Raw genomic sequence first — 15,841 nt, forward strand, 5'->3', positions numbered from 1 at the left:
AAAAATCATAAAAAACTTACTTTATAGGCTGACTGAGGAGTATGGTTCCTTAAAATTTTTACTTGTTCCTATTGTTCACAATGAAAATTTCCAAGGAAAATATTGGAACAGCTGATCATTTCTCATGGTCATCTCTATAAGGTGCTGGAGATGTGCTACTAAATTCAAGAATCAGTAATGTACATAACTTCTAATTTGTAGAGAGAAACTTACATTGTGATTCAGATTATACTGCCAAGTGCCCATAGGAATTACTAAAACCAGCATCAACACCTATTTGCCTCAAAGAACATACCGGTCATTGCTGTCTGGCATAAAATTAACATTAGCAGATAAAGCACCAAATTCTATTCTCCAATACTAGGTTTTATTACGGTGCAATTATGACTATCCTAGGATGCAGAGTTAGGCATAGAAGTTCAGGCACACAAAAACAACTTTTAACAGAAAAGAAGGACTGAAATTTGACAAGTTGTGAATATCAGTGCTAAATACAGCAACCAACACAAACACTTCTGGTGTAGAAGTTCCATAGCACAGGTCACTGTAAATCTGTGATTTTCAGCAATGGTTGGGGGACATCATGATTTATTTTATTTGTTTAGTATGTTGTATGATTACTAATGAATAGTTTAGCAGTTTAGATTAGATGAGAAAGTACAATGCACATTTATTCAACAGTTTACATTGGAAAACCAACTTCCTATGTCTCCTTTGCCCCTGAAAATGTCTTCTGCAGAAAGTGATGGAACTGAGATGTTTAAATGTGACTAGGCATACTGAAGTGTGAGTGAGCGTGTGAGTGGGTTTACGTATTTGGGATAAATTATTTCCCCATAAATCCTGAAGGCTTTTGAGCCATACTTGCACTTGTGTGGACACCTTTGCATGCAGAATGCCTTTGGTTTCATCTCCTATCTATAGTTTCTCTGTTGTCTGTGTACGTCAATCCCATTTACCAACTGTCTCCTCTTAAATCAAAGGAGTTATGTAAAATTAGCTGTGGAGGCCCACACACCACATCTGGATAGTGGATGTTTACTTTGAGGAGTGCGCCTACGACTGCTGCCCTCTGCCTGTGCGGTAGCAGGTTGTACTCTGGAGATCAACTAGGCCTGTATCCTGCTGTCTTGGTTGGTGGACGTGGGCACACATACAATCCGTAATTCTGATAGGCCTAACATAGGAATTATGGTGAACACTACTACTCGTGCGTGATAAAGGGACAGCCTCGGTTCATGGAAACCCCTGTGCTTTTGCTAATGAATTTTGTCTGCTGTTAGCTGATAAGGCTTACACTACTGGCTGCTGGTTTGGCTGGCAGGATTCTGGTAGTAAGGATGCACCCAAGTTAAAGATTTATAATTGTAAAGGGGCTTCCATTTTACCTCATTCTGTCTGAGATAAGCTGGTCTACTAAGATTCGCTTTTACCTATGCTGGTGCATGTATTTTCTACATTCATATATCTTTAAAAAAATTTTGTCAGTTACGATTAAAAGACTGATGTGTATGTCATAATATATTTACACTACTGGCCATTAAAATTGCTACACCACGAAGATGACAAGCTACAGACGCGAAATTTAACCGACAGGAAGAAGATGCTGTGATATGCAAATGATTAGCTTTTCAGAGCATTCACAAAAGGCTCGTGTCGGTGTCGACACCTACAATATGCTGACATGAGGAAAGTTTCCAACCAATTTCTCATACACAAACAGCAGTTGACCGGCGTTGCCTGATGAAACGTTGTTGTGATGCCTCGTGTAATGAGCAGAAATGCGTACCATCACGTTTCCAGCTTTGATAAAGGTCGGATTGTAGTCTATCGCGATTGCGGTTTAACGTATCGTGACATTGCTGCTCGCATTTGTCGATATCCAATGTCTGTTAGCAGAATATGGAATCGGTGGGTTCAGGGGGGTAATACGGAATGCCGTGCAGGATCCCAATGGCCTCTTATCACTAGCAGTCGCATGGCTGTAACGGATTGTGCAGCCACGTCTCAATCCCTGAGTCAACAGATGGGAAAGTTTGCAAGACAACAACCATCTGCACAAACAGTTCGACGATGTTTGCAGCATCATGCACTATCAGCTCTGAGACCATGGCTGCGGTTATCCTTGACGCTGCTTCACAGACAGGAGCGCCTGCGTTGGTGTACTCAACGACGAACCTGGGTGCATGAATGCAAAACATAATTTTCTCGGATGAATCCAGGTTCTGTTTACAGCATCATGATGGTCGCATCCGTGTTGGCGACATCGCAGTGAACGCACATTGGAAGCGTGTATTCATCATCGCCATATTGGCGTATCACCCGGCGTGATGCTATGGGGTGCCATTGGTTACACGTCTCAGTCACCTCTTGTTCGCAATGACGGCACTTTGAACAGTGGACGTTACATTTCAGATGTGTTACGACCCGTGGCTCTACCCTTCATTCGATCCCTGCGAAACCTTACATTTCAGCAGGATAATGCACAACCGCATATTGCAGGTCCTGTACGGGCCTTTCTGGATACAGAAAATGTTCGACTGCTTCCCTGGCCAGCACATTCTCCAGATCTCTCACCAATTGAAAACGTCTGGTCAATGGTGGCCGAGCAACTGGCTCGTGACAATACACCAGTCACTACTCCTGATGAACTGTGGTATCGTGTTGAAGCTGCATAGGCAGCTGTACCTGCACACGGCATCCAAGCTCTGTTTGACTCAATGCCCAGGCGTATCAAGGCCGTTATTACGGCCAGAGGTGGTTGTTCTGGGTACTGATTTCTCAGGAGCTATGCACCCAAATTGTGTGAAAATGTAATCACATCTCAGTTCTAGTATAATATATTTGTCAAATGAATACCCGTTTATCATCTGCATTTCTTCTTGGTGCAGCAGTTTTAATGGCCAGTAGTGTAGTTACATAAATGCTGCTCTGTTAGGCCCAAGTAAAACTGACTTAGTTGTCTGATGTTATTTTCTTTCTCATCGATGGAGATCCACATGCTATTTGCAACTTATAAGAAACTGTGCGTATGTTATACAATCTGTAATGAATCCAGCAACCACTCAGTGCATGGGCTAATAGTCCAGTAATGGCATCACAAAAGAAGCCCCTCTTGCAGAAAATAGGTAGAATTTTTTTTTTTTAATCTTGTGTATGTAGTCGAGAGTATGCAGAATCCAAGCTTTCAACCTTCTAAACCCTCAGGACAACTCTGTGTGTGTGTGTGTGTGTGTGTGTGTGTGTGTGTGTGTGTGTGTCAGTTTCAATGCCTGTAACTCAAAAACAGCTACTCCAAATGAAAAATGTGAAGTTAAAGTAGTAGAGCATGAAATATCATGCTAAAAAAGCACATAGTTTTTTAGTCTTAGGCACTATTAAGCGTTCATACATTGAAAGCCACGGTAATTCCATTTTGTTGTTTTTCTGTAAGTCAAAGTTATTCAGTGTAATGAAATTTCCAATAGGAAGACATAACTCTATCCCATCTTCACGTATAGACGTATCTGTAGATCTCCCTTGATTTACATGTCATAACCAGCAGAGACTGCTGTTCCTTTGTTATTATTTCCACTGTTAGCTGCGCCCAGTCTTCCTGTGTTGTGCGGGGTATGTGTTCCGAAACTCCTTGTGCTTTGGAAAATTCTCATTTCCTCATTTGAGTTTAGTTTTGTGGCCAGTGCATTTAAAATGTGTGCTCCAGATCATATGGAGGTGTGCTTATGTGCTATGGCAATTTACCCAATCACAATACAGCCAGGATAGAAAAATCGCAGCACATCATAAGTTATTAACCGGTCTGACTGAAGTTGAAGTGCAAAATGCTTGTCAGGAGAAGTACAATAAACCAAAACTGATTAGGTCATCTTTAACAAAAGGCCCTGCACCAACAATGTTGAATGTTTGATCATACAAGAAGATATCTGATGTTAAGAAACACAGCTTTTATTCTGGTGAGGAAACTGATGTTATTTGGGAGAAACTAAGCAGATTTCTCCAATCAAAGCAAAATATTGTTCTAAAGTGATGAAACTTTAATTATGAGGTACTGTTACTGGGGTAGCTGAAAGGCGAGGTGAAGACTGGGCTCGTGAAGTATTGGAAAATATTCGTGATGAGGACATATCTGCTAAAGGTGCTCATTGTTTTATAAGAAGGATTTTTACCGGCCGTCAGGGATGGAGGAGAACAAGGAAGTCCTCAATCCACACAGACAGCTGAAGCAATGGAAATTACTTCTTCATACAGCAAACAATCAGAAGAGTGTCAGCTTACATTGCAAGAGTTCAAGGTGAAAATCACAAATGACTGGGAGGCACTTGTAAGGCCCATAAAAACCTGACTCTTCTGGAAGTATGGTGCAGAAATAATGACTGCTGACAGACTTAAAAAGAGCACAATAGTGTATTTTGAATGTACAGGCTGTAAAATACTGTCTGATAGTTCCTATAACAGGAAGCTATCTGATCCACACGAATACCTGAGAATTGTATGTGCTGTTGCAGACACACTTCATGAGGACATCTGTACACAGGTCTATAATACATCAGAATATCCCCACCTGACAATTTTTTGTCAGGTGTCCAATCAAAGATCTCTGAAACATTGTCCATTTCTTTGAGTTGTTGATTTTGAAAAAAACAAACAAAACCCTCTAGATACATGGAAAAAATGTGAGTTGCATTGCACATGCAGTGATTTCTGCAGTAAGGCCCTGGTCATTTCTATCTCCATTATTGAATTGGGCTCAGTACATTCATGTACAAAAGATTCAGATCAAGACATTGTCGACTCTTAGTGCAATTGGATTTGCAGCTCCATACATGGAAGCTTCCTATTTGAGACATCTTCGACTGCATGACCTGAGCATTTGAACATAACCAGTGAAGCAGTCATCCAGTTCATCTGTGATAACACTGATTTTACATCTGCGTGACTGACGCTTTGAATACTTCCCATTACGTGGTAAGAATTATGGTAGTCACTCCTTATACAGCTATGGTCTGACAAGAACACTTATCGGGAAAGAAGACATTCACCTTCTGAATTTTTGTCTACAGTTGGGGCACCTTAGCTGATCACTTATCAAAAAGCAAATCATGATGGCTTAAACAATATTATTATACAGGATCTCAATTTTGATGACCCTGAGTGCTTGAAGGAACTGCTCTCTGAATATGAGATTCTGTGGCTTTACGGAAAGTGGAAGAAATTCACTGGCGTGCCGGAGTGGAAGAAGCCACAAAAAGTCCGTTTGTTCCAAAAAATTGTGCCTCCCATTCTTAAACTATCCTCCAACTTTTTATGACAATATATACATTTCTTCTAACAGCACTGAAAAAAACGCATAAAACATGATCAAAGGTGACTTTTGCCACATTCGATAATTCACTTTATCTGATGGCGATGGATATTGTTGGAAGTGAAGGCAGTAATTTAGAACATGCCACTGTACGTTTGGGTGTATTTCACCTTCTAATACCGTCACTGGTCCGCAGCTCGTGGTCTCGCGGTAGCGTTCTCGATTCCCGACAGGGTCAGGGATTTTCACCTGCCTCGAGATGACTGGGTGTATTTGTGTCATCATCATCATCATCATCATCATCCTCATCATCATCATCCTCATCCATCCCCATTACAGTCAGACGAAGGCACTGGTAAACCACCTCCCCTTGGACCTTGCCAAGTATGGCGGTGCATGTCTCCCAAATCGTTCCCCTACGCTCTGTCAAGAAGTATGGGACTACTACTACTACTACTACTACTACGTCGTCGTCGTCATCAATCAATACCCTTATTGGAGTGCATTGGTACAATAATGGCAGGAAGTGCCTTAGAGACTTACAATCCACAATATTTCCTGGGAACAGTTTCGGTACAGTTTTGAGTGGGCATGCGTTTGTTTGAGCAGAGCAAAGCACATACACTGGTTCACATAGTATTGTCATATTACACCTTTCAGGAGACTAAGTTCAAAGATAATGAAACGATAATAACTGAGGAAATGTTACTTCCCCATAAAAGACCTTCTGTATTCAAATGCCTTGAATACAAAGATTACATAAATATGATAATAGAGTTCAAAAACGTGATTTGCAACATTGAAGCAAGAGGAAAAACAGCTAAATTATGTGTGTCATGTTATCGCATGGTTATGTCCACAAAACAGTTCACTGTGGCTGAATGTCCTGGAAACTGTATTTAAATGTTGTGTTCAAATGTGTGTGAAATCTTATGGGACTTAACTGCTAAGGTCATCAGTCCCTAAGCTTACACACTACCTAACCTAAATTATCCTAAGGACAAACACACACGCCCATGCCCGAGGGAGGACTCGGGCCTCTGCCGGGACCAGCTGCACAGTCCACGACTGCAGCGCCTTAGACAGCTCGGCTAATCTCGCCCGGCTGTATTTAAATACCAGGCAGGAAATGCTACTGTACTTTTGCATTGCTGGTCATTTCCTGTATGCTAAAACTGCTCATCATTATTTACAAGACATGCTCACATTGGTAAACTGAATGGATGCTACTGAATTCAACAATTTACAACTGAAGGCTACTTCACCACTAGGCGACGTGATAAATTTCAGAGATGATGATGATTGGTTTGTGGGATGCTCAACTGTGCAGTCATCAGCGCCCGTACAAAGTCCCAATTTTTTCACAGTCACAATTTTGGTGTGGTGTATGGTCTGATATGATACTAGAGCAAACTTCAATGAAGACAATGAAAGTGAAAGGCAGTTTGACGCAAGGACATGGGTTTTCAGATCCTGTTCTCACAAAGTGAACTTCAGGGATGGCATCCTTACACGCTGTTTGTCAAAAAGCAGATGGGGCATGCCCAGTATGGTCTCCATACCAGCAGTGCATGTGGGTCTCCATCCCAGCAATGAATGTGCTGCTAATTCCATCTGTTATGGCTAAGCAGACCAGTCTGCACCTTGCCAAGCTGCTTTGCAGCCACCTTCTGTTTTTCTTTATTCCTCCACGATTTCTGGCACTTTGTTGCAAGTTCTTTGGCAGTTAATCACTAGGATTTTAATTACTCTTATCTACTGAGGAATTTCTGCTGATCTACTGACATGTCTGTATCTATTATAGCCATGCTTATCTGGACTAGATGAAGAAACATCTAAAAAGGCCATTACATGCACACCCCACACACCGAAAGCTACCTGGGCAGCAGCGTCGAATGTGTGGCATACACCTGACCCATTTAGGTGGATCCTCCAGATCTCAACCCTATGGGGTAAGTCCAGGACATTGTAGCCTTGATTTTTAGAACCTTTGAAGTCTCTAGTTTAGCCCCTCCACTCTACACAGAACCAGGGGGCTGTGGTCAGCTTTGGTAGCATTGCTGCAGATTGTGAGCTTTATTGAAATTCCATCAGAAAGGCTGATCATCTCAACCTTCTATGCCACTTTCTTGAACACTCCACATATGGCCTCAGATCCCAGATAACAGGCATAATTTGTCCCAATGCGCACCATAATCTGCAGTTGGTTGGATCCTTTTACCTCGATGGCATCTGGAATAGCTTCTTCAACATGGTTAATGAGGTCCCCAGGCAAACAGATTAAGTGCACCTGATGTTCCTTCCCATCTCTTACAACTATTTCCGTACAGGGTCCCATTATTTACCATACGTTTGGACTGCCAAGGATTAATAGACCCCTGTCCTTTTGTGTTTGCTTGCTCTTGGCACAGAACACAGCATCTTCCCCAACAGGTGAAGTGAGTCTCACTGGCTCAGTTTAAGTTTAAGACAGCACCTCAAACTCATTGCTAGGGGCTGGGTGTGGAACCCTGAACTAGCCCTGGTTCTTGTCTCCCCCACATAGGGTACCTAACCCTACTACTGACATGCCACTCACAGTCGAGTGTGCGAATAGCGGTGACTGATGCTCTATTACCTGTAGAAGAAACAGTGTTCACAGCAGAGGACAGAGGTTGAGATTTTTATATCTCCTCTACATGACTCTTGGGAGCCCTCCCAATACACCTATTTGCAACAGCTTCCAATCATTTGAGATTAGTAATGGTGATTTACAGCTACTTCTAAATGTCAACTAACTAATCGTTTGTACGACGACAGCACTCACAGCTGAGCTGTACTGTGGCATGTGCAACACTTTATAAAATAATAAACAAGTAACTCCCAAATACGCCTGTTGGTTAATTAGAATGCTATTGAGATTTCTATTAAAAAATAAATAAAACCAAGATAAAAGTTATTAATCTCTTGAAATACTTTTAGATGTTAGTGTCACCAACAAACTCAACAATAGCATTAATTTATAATAAATGTAGACACTATACATTCATGCTTAAAAGGGAACACTCAATTTCACATGGTACGCTAGTTATAATATATGCTACAATAAGTAAATCAAAAATACTGGTTTACTATGAAATACATTACAAGTAACAACTGAAACTTCCAAAAATTCTCAAAAACTTATATTCGTACATGCTGATACACAATGAAATTGAACAAAGAGGCTGAATTGAACAAAGAGGCTGAATTGATCAAAGATACTACTGCTATTCTTCTTCAAAGACTCCTTCAGTTCTATATGCAGGTTGACACTGATTAACTTACTGCCAATGAAAACAATCTACAATGAAGTTTTCACACCCTGAATAAAGAAATAAAATGAAAGTAATAGACTTAATAGAACCAGAGTCAAAAATATCAAAGATAGTAGTTAAATAATTTAATTGAATATAATAGAGGGAAACATTCCACGTGGGAAAAATATATCTAAAAACACAGATGATGTGACTTACCGAACGAAAGTGCTGGCAAGTCGATAGACACACAAACAAACACAAACATACACACGAAATTCAAGCTTTCGCAACAAACTGTTGCCTCATCAGGGAAGAGGGAAGGAGAGGGAAAGACGAAAGGATGTGGGTTTTAAGGGAGAGGGTAAGGAGTCATTCCAATCCCGGGAGCGGAAAAACTTACCTTAGGGGGAAAAAAGGACAGGTATACACTCGCACGCACACCCATATCCAACTGCACATACACAGACACAGACACATAACTGTCTGCTTGTGTCTGTGTACGTGCGGATGGATATGTGTGTGTGTGCACGCGCGCGAGTGTATACCTGTCTTTTTTCCCCCTAAGGCAAGTCTTTCCGCTCCCGGGATTGGAATGACTCCTTACCCTCTCCCTTAAAACCCACATCCTTTCGTCTTTCCCTCTCCTTCCCTCTTTCCTGATGAGGCAACAGTTTGTTGCGAAAGCTTGAATTTCGTGTGTGTGTTTGTGTGTCTATCGACCTGCCAGCACTTTCGTTCGGTAAGTCACATCATCTGTGTTTTTAGATAAATAATTGAATTGTATAGATTAAAAAATGTACTCATCAAGCAGCAGCAGAACACACACATTTAGAAGGTTATAATTAGGCAAGCTTTCGGAGACAGTGGCTCGTTCTTTAGGCAGAAGGGTTGAAGGGGAAGGAAGAGGGGTGAAGGGAAAGGACTGCAGAGAGAGAGAGAGAGAGAGAGAGAGAGAGAGAGAGAGAGAGAGAGACTTGTTTATGAGCCTGTCAACAACTCAGCACCTCAACTGTTCAGCGAGTTAGTACCTTTACTACGTCCATTACCTGTCTTCCACCAAGGAATTTACACCACCATAAATAATGTTTCAGAAAATTGGCTTTTCATGTATTTGTAATAGAGCCATACAAAGTAATGCAAAAAGCATTCATTCAAAAATTGAGGATCACTCAGCGTACAGAAGCGACACACGTAGGAAATTAATAGGAGAAACTTTCTATGTCACTGTCAACACCGACACTATACTATACCCAAGCACAAGGAACAGAAACACTGACGACAAAAAGAGCTCGTGTAAAGTAACAAGGCACTGGCACAGAAACACATTCAGGTTGTGAGTGTTATGTGATTCCATCACTCCGTCCCAAAGGGACAGGTGCCTATGTGACTGTTGCCTGCCAACCTGTACACTTTGAGCTTTCTTCTTGCTAACTCTCTACCACAAAGCACAGACTGCAGTCTCCATGTCATACGTACTTTCAAAGTTCATCATCGGTGGTGTATGATTACATGCAACACCATCAAATTCACACAGGAAGAGGCAAACAAGAAAGAGAAAAAAAACCTCATTAACAACTCTGTTCGAGAGGATTTCAGGAACCATTGGCTAATCCAGTCACTGAATGAAGAGAGTACAGAACAAAGAGAAAGGGGGGGGGGGGGGGAGAGGGAGGGGAAGCGCAGCTATAATTATTTCTCAAGACTTCACTGCTTTGGAAGAATGTGGTAGACGTAGAAGAAAGTTCCAAATACAGACAAACATCTATCCCATAGCAAGCAGATACAAACCTCTGCAATATCTAAATGCTAAACACTGGGATAATCATTGCGTAATAATCCACGAGATGTGTAAACACAAACATCAGTCACCACATAAATGTGATGTAAATGGTATTCATAATGTAAAATAGGTTAGAAAATAAAGTGCTTAAAAATAGGCACAAATTGTCAAGCTACCAATCATTTACATCCTAGTTACATTAATCAGTCATTACCATTAGGTATGAAGGACCACATCATATGCGACTGTCATGTCAGACTGTATTTTGAAAACCAGATCTAGCACTAATATTTATATAAAAAAATGTAACCAACCAAAATATAACTAAATGAGTGACTAAGTTTGACTTTATGAACTCCTAGTAGTAAATGTATCTAAACCGTAATGATGATAGAGCAACTTCAGCATTTTGAAGTAATAAATTTAAACAGGATCGGACAAGCACTGAAGATGAAGTGCACCCAGGCCATCTAACTGAGATCACCACAAAGGAGACCATTGACAAAATCCATGATATGGTAATGCAAGACCACTGAACACAAATTCGTGAGATTGCTGAGACTATAGGCATCTCCTGCACGGAGAATCGGTTATGAAGAAACTATATGCAAGGTGGGCGTTGCGATAGCTCACTATCTACCAAAAGTGCATCCGGCACAACACTTCAACATGTTGTCTTGTGAAATTTAATCACAGTCTGAAAGACTTTTTGCGGTTATTTATGACTCTTGATGAAACTTTGATCCATCACTACAAACCATGGTCAAAACAGCTGTCAAAACAATGGACAAAGGCTGGTGAAAGTGCACCAAAGTAGGCCAAAAACCATTTAGTCACTGGTAAGGTGATGGCCACAGATTTTTGGGATTCCAATGAATAGTATTCTTGGATCAACTGGATAAAGGCAGAACCATAACTGGATCTGTTTTGCTTCATTGTTGGATTGTCTAAAACTTGCGTTGGCTTAATAAAGACCACACAAAAAAGCGCTCTCATCAGGATAATGCACCATCCAACAGACCTGTGATAACAATGGTGATAGTGTATGAACTGGGCTCTGAATTGGTTCCTCATTCACCCTATTGACCACACTTAGCCCCAAGTGGTTTCTTCCTGTTCCTAACTTGACACTAGGGCTTGAGGTGAAACAATTTTCACCAAATGAAGTAATATTGCAGCTGACGATTATTTTAAAAAGCTGGACAGAACCTATTTTTCCGATGGGATGAAAAAGCTGGAGGACCACTAGGCCAAGTGTGTACCCCTAAAAAGGGAGAAGTAAGGGGAGTTGTTTCTAAAACAAACATTTCTTCTTTCTTTTTTATCAGACTTATGAAACCACTATCATAGATGCTTAAGTCAATTAATAAAATGTGCATTTACGAGCCTGTTAATCCACATGACTCATTTCATATGCACTGATGGTAGTTATACTGTAGCTGAAATTTAGATCTGCAGTAAAAAACAGATTGAATCACAACTGACTGCTGACATTTCCTACTTGAATTACATCACAGTCGCTGTGCACAATGGCTCTAAGGGCATCCAACCTGATGATAAATACAATTCTCAGCCATTGGAATAAACAATTTCAGAAAGCTTCAAACTTCTATAACCATATTCAATTACAAGTTGAAACTTACATATATTCATCACTAGTATTTTTGTGACATTTGATTTTATTTCTAGAAGCTTTTCATTAATGTTTCCAGTCACAAACTAGACCACTCCTGTCCCCCCCCCCCCCTGCCCCCCGCCACTCAGCCCCCTCCCACTTCTTCAGCATTTTCAAAAAAACATCAATAGAGGCCAAACAGACCTCCTGTGTTTATTCTTGCCCAGTTATTCTTCCACCCTGCTTAACTCTATGCAGCTATTTTCCTACTAGATATGCAAAATATTGGTTTGTAAATGACTATTAACGTAACTGATTCATTTTTAACTTTTTTGGATTCTACATTGAATTCCATTTACAACTGCGACAAAGTAACTAAAAATTCATGCCATAAACTATGTGATATAAACATACCTTGCAGTGCGGAAGACTACGAGATGCTCACAGTTGCCCATGTGCACAAAAACATATGGACGACCAAATCTTAGACATAGATCTGTTACTTTTGTCTTTTCCATGCTCTTAGTTTCCAGTGATGCTAGGCTTACTCCTTGTGACTCAGCCCAAGTTCTTATTTCGGAACTGTAATCAATATTACCAGGTGTCCTTTTGTCATTATAGAAGACATCCTCAATAAAAATAAAACTTGAAGGGAGTATATCCTACAGAACATAATGTAAATCTTGGATTAAAATTTTTAAAATAATTACTGAGAATAATAAATAGAATGTACAGTTAATCTAAAGCAGATCTTAAAACAATTTATGGAACCAAAGACTCTGGTACAAGGTACATATAAAATCTTATTGGATATAAAACACTAGCAGCTGTAAATAGCCAATTTATGATATTGAGTTCGTACCTTACCCAAACAGAAACTCTGAAGATGAAATGTGATTACAATTAATGTAAACACCAGCCTCCCCAAAAACTCTTGTTGGACAAGTTAAGTTAGTCGATGAGGTTCTATACTGTGTTCATAGGATCCTGAGAATACATATGAGATAGCACAACAAGTCACATTTTTCAGAGGCCGAAACCTGACAGGAAAAATAAGCATGGGTGGGTAAGTGTTGTGTGTTGCAAACTACACTTCTCTCAGTTGTTTTTGGTGTAACATTCACTGACAGTCTGTTACACACACACACACACACACACACACACACACACACACACACACACACACACACACACACACACACAATCAAGCCAGAAGTAAACTGTATGGGCTCTGGCTGCTGTCATCAACTGGGTACCACAAAATGCAAAACCAAAATCAGACTTCTGTATTGAATGGTGCAGACAATGAAGTTTGATCTCTGACTTGCATGAATTTAATCTGCATTCTGACTGGGCAGGGACTTTTGACAAGTCCAGGAAATTGACATATTATTGAAAAGAGTTTAAATGTATACCATTATTCCTACACACAACACCACTTGAAATGCTGTCTTGTCTACTTCGGAATTGGACTAGGATGGGATATGAAATAGACAACAACCTTTACAAGGAACAATTCTCACATTCACCTGAAGTGATTTAGGTACGCCATAGAAAACAAACCAGGATGGCTGGAAGAAGAATTAAACCTCACTCCTTCTGAATAGAGGTACATTTGTCTTAACTACTACACCATCTCACCTCACATAATGTGTAGTGTCTATATATAATTACACAATTATTTAAGTCTCATTCTGAAATGAGTGTGTAGTGTTTGAACTTGGTCGGGAAAGTAGAAAATATGAAACAGGAAACATTCAGATTCAATTTAGACATAGTACAGATCAATGAAGTTAAATGGGAAGAAGACAAGGATTTCTGGTCAGATGAGTATAGGATAATATCAACAGCAGCAGAAAAATGGTATAACTGGAGTAGGATTTGTTATGAATAGCAAGGTAGTGCACAGAGTGAGTTACTGTGAACAGTTCAGCAACAGGGTTGGTTTCATCAAAATCAACAGCAAATGAACACAAACAACGATAGTTCAGGTATACATGCGGATGTCACAAGCAGAAGAGTGTGAGTGTGTGAGTGTGTGTGTGTGTGTGTGTGTGTGTGTGTGTGTGTGTGTGTGTGTGTGTGAGAGAGAGAGAGAGAGAGAGAGAGAGAGAGAGAGAGAGAGAGAGAGAGAGAGAGAACAAAGATATTGAACAGGTGATCCAGCACATAAAGGAAGATGAAATCTAATAGTTATGGGGGACTGTAATTTGGTTGTAGCAGAAGGTGTACAAGAAAAGGTTATGGGAGAATATGGGCTTGGCAGTAGGAATGAGAGAAGAGAAACGCTGATTGAGTTCTGCAGTAAATTTCAGGTAGTAATTGCGAATACTCTTCTTAGAATCACAAGAGGAGGAAGTATGATCGTTCTTGGAAATTGCCAGGAGATATGGGACGATTGACTTGCATTACATCTCAGTCAAGCAGAGATTCCAAAATCACAGATATCAGATTATAAATGATTAATGGAAAACCTCATATAAAGATGTGAAACAAATACTAACAAAGAGATAGAGGGGCTGGCCAGTACTTACCGCAGCTCAGCACAGCCGATAGATACACAAAAAACAGAACCGAAAATTTACGTTCCTAGCTTTCCGAACAAATGTTCCTTCATCAGGGAGGAGAGAGGGGAAAGAAAGGGAAGAAGGGAAAGTGGATTCAGTTATTCACAACCCAGGTTATGAAGCAACAGGGAAAGGAAAACAGGGAGGGTAGCAAGGATGGAGCGATGGTTGTCAGAGGGAAGCCAAAGATATTCTACTGTAAGTACTGTGCCAGCTTCAAACCAAAGAGGATGCATACAGAAGTAAAGAGGTATTCAGTATAAAGATAAACGCAACTATGTAGGATGAAAAGATGCATGAATGGCTAAAGACGAAAGGGAAAGAAGAGAAGACTGAATAGTAAATGGGAGTGAGGTTGTTTAACGTAGGTTCAGTCCAGGGGGATGGCGGGATGAAAGGATGTGTTGGAGTGAAAGTTCCCATCTCCGCAGTTCAGAGGGACTGGTGTTGGGTGGGAGAAGCCAAATGGCACATACGGTGCAGCAGGTTCCTAGGTCCCTAGAATTATGCTGGAGGGCATGCTCTGTTACTGGGTATTGGACATCTCCTAGGCGGACAGTTCATCTGCGTCTGTTCATGTGCTCAGCCAGTTTAGTTGTTGTCATACCGATGTAAAAGGCTGTGCAGTGCAGCCATGTCAGCTGATAAATGACATGTGTAGTTTCACACGTGGCCCTGCCTTGAATTGTGTATGTTTTACCAGTAGCGGGGCTGGAGTAGGTGGCTGTGGGGGGATGCATGGGGCAGGTTTTGCAGCGGGGTCAGTTGCAGGGGTAGGAACTGGTGGGTAGAGTAGGTAGTCTGGGAATATTGTAGGGTTTAACAAGGATGTTACGGAGGTTAGGGGGGCGACGAAAGGCAACTCTGGGGGGTGTGGAGAGAATTTTGTCAAGGGATGGTCTCATTTCAGGGGTCGACTTGAGAAAGTCATATCCCTGGCGGAGTAATTTGTTGATGTTTTCGAGGCCAGGATAATATTGGCTGACGAGGGGGATGCTTCTGTGTGGTCTGGGGGTAGGAACATTGTTGTTGGACGGGGAGGAATGTATTGCTCGGGAGATCTGTTTGTGGACAAGGTCTGCAGGATAGTTGCGGGAGAGGAAAGCACAGGTCAGGTTATTGGTGTAATTGTTGAGGGATTCGTCACTGGAGCAGATACGTTTGCCACGAATACCTAGGCTGTAGGGAAGGGAGCGTTTGATGTGGAATGGATGGCAGCTATCAAAGTGAAGGTACTGTTGTTTGTTTGTGGGCTTGATATGAACAGACGTGTGGATGTGAGCTTCAACAAGATGAAGG

General features: G+C 41.1%; 1 protein-coding gene across 1 annotated transcript in view; it reads right to left on the reverse strand.

Moving 5' to 3' along the window:
- LOC126419201 (snRNA-activating protein complex subunit 3-like) overlaps positions 1-15,841 on the reverse strand; it is a 64,984-nt gene that overhangs the window by 13,080 nt on the left and 36,063 nt on the right. The window contains exon 4 of the mRNA XM_050086336.1: positions 12,390-12,637. Within this exon, the coding sequence (XP_049942293.1) occupies positions 12,390-12,637 (248 nt within the window). The remainder of the gene's footprint in view (positions 1-12,389; positions 12,638-15,841) is intronic.

This window comes from Schistocerca serialis, chromosome 9, assembly GCF_023864345.2.
Source record: "Schistocerca serialis cubense isolate TAMUIC-IGC-003099 chromosome 9, iqSchSeri2.2, whole genome shotgun sequence".
Taxonomy (NCBI): Eukaryota; Metazoa; Arthropoda; class Insecta; order Orthoptera; family Acrididae; genus Schistocerca; species Schistocerca serialis.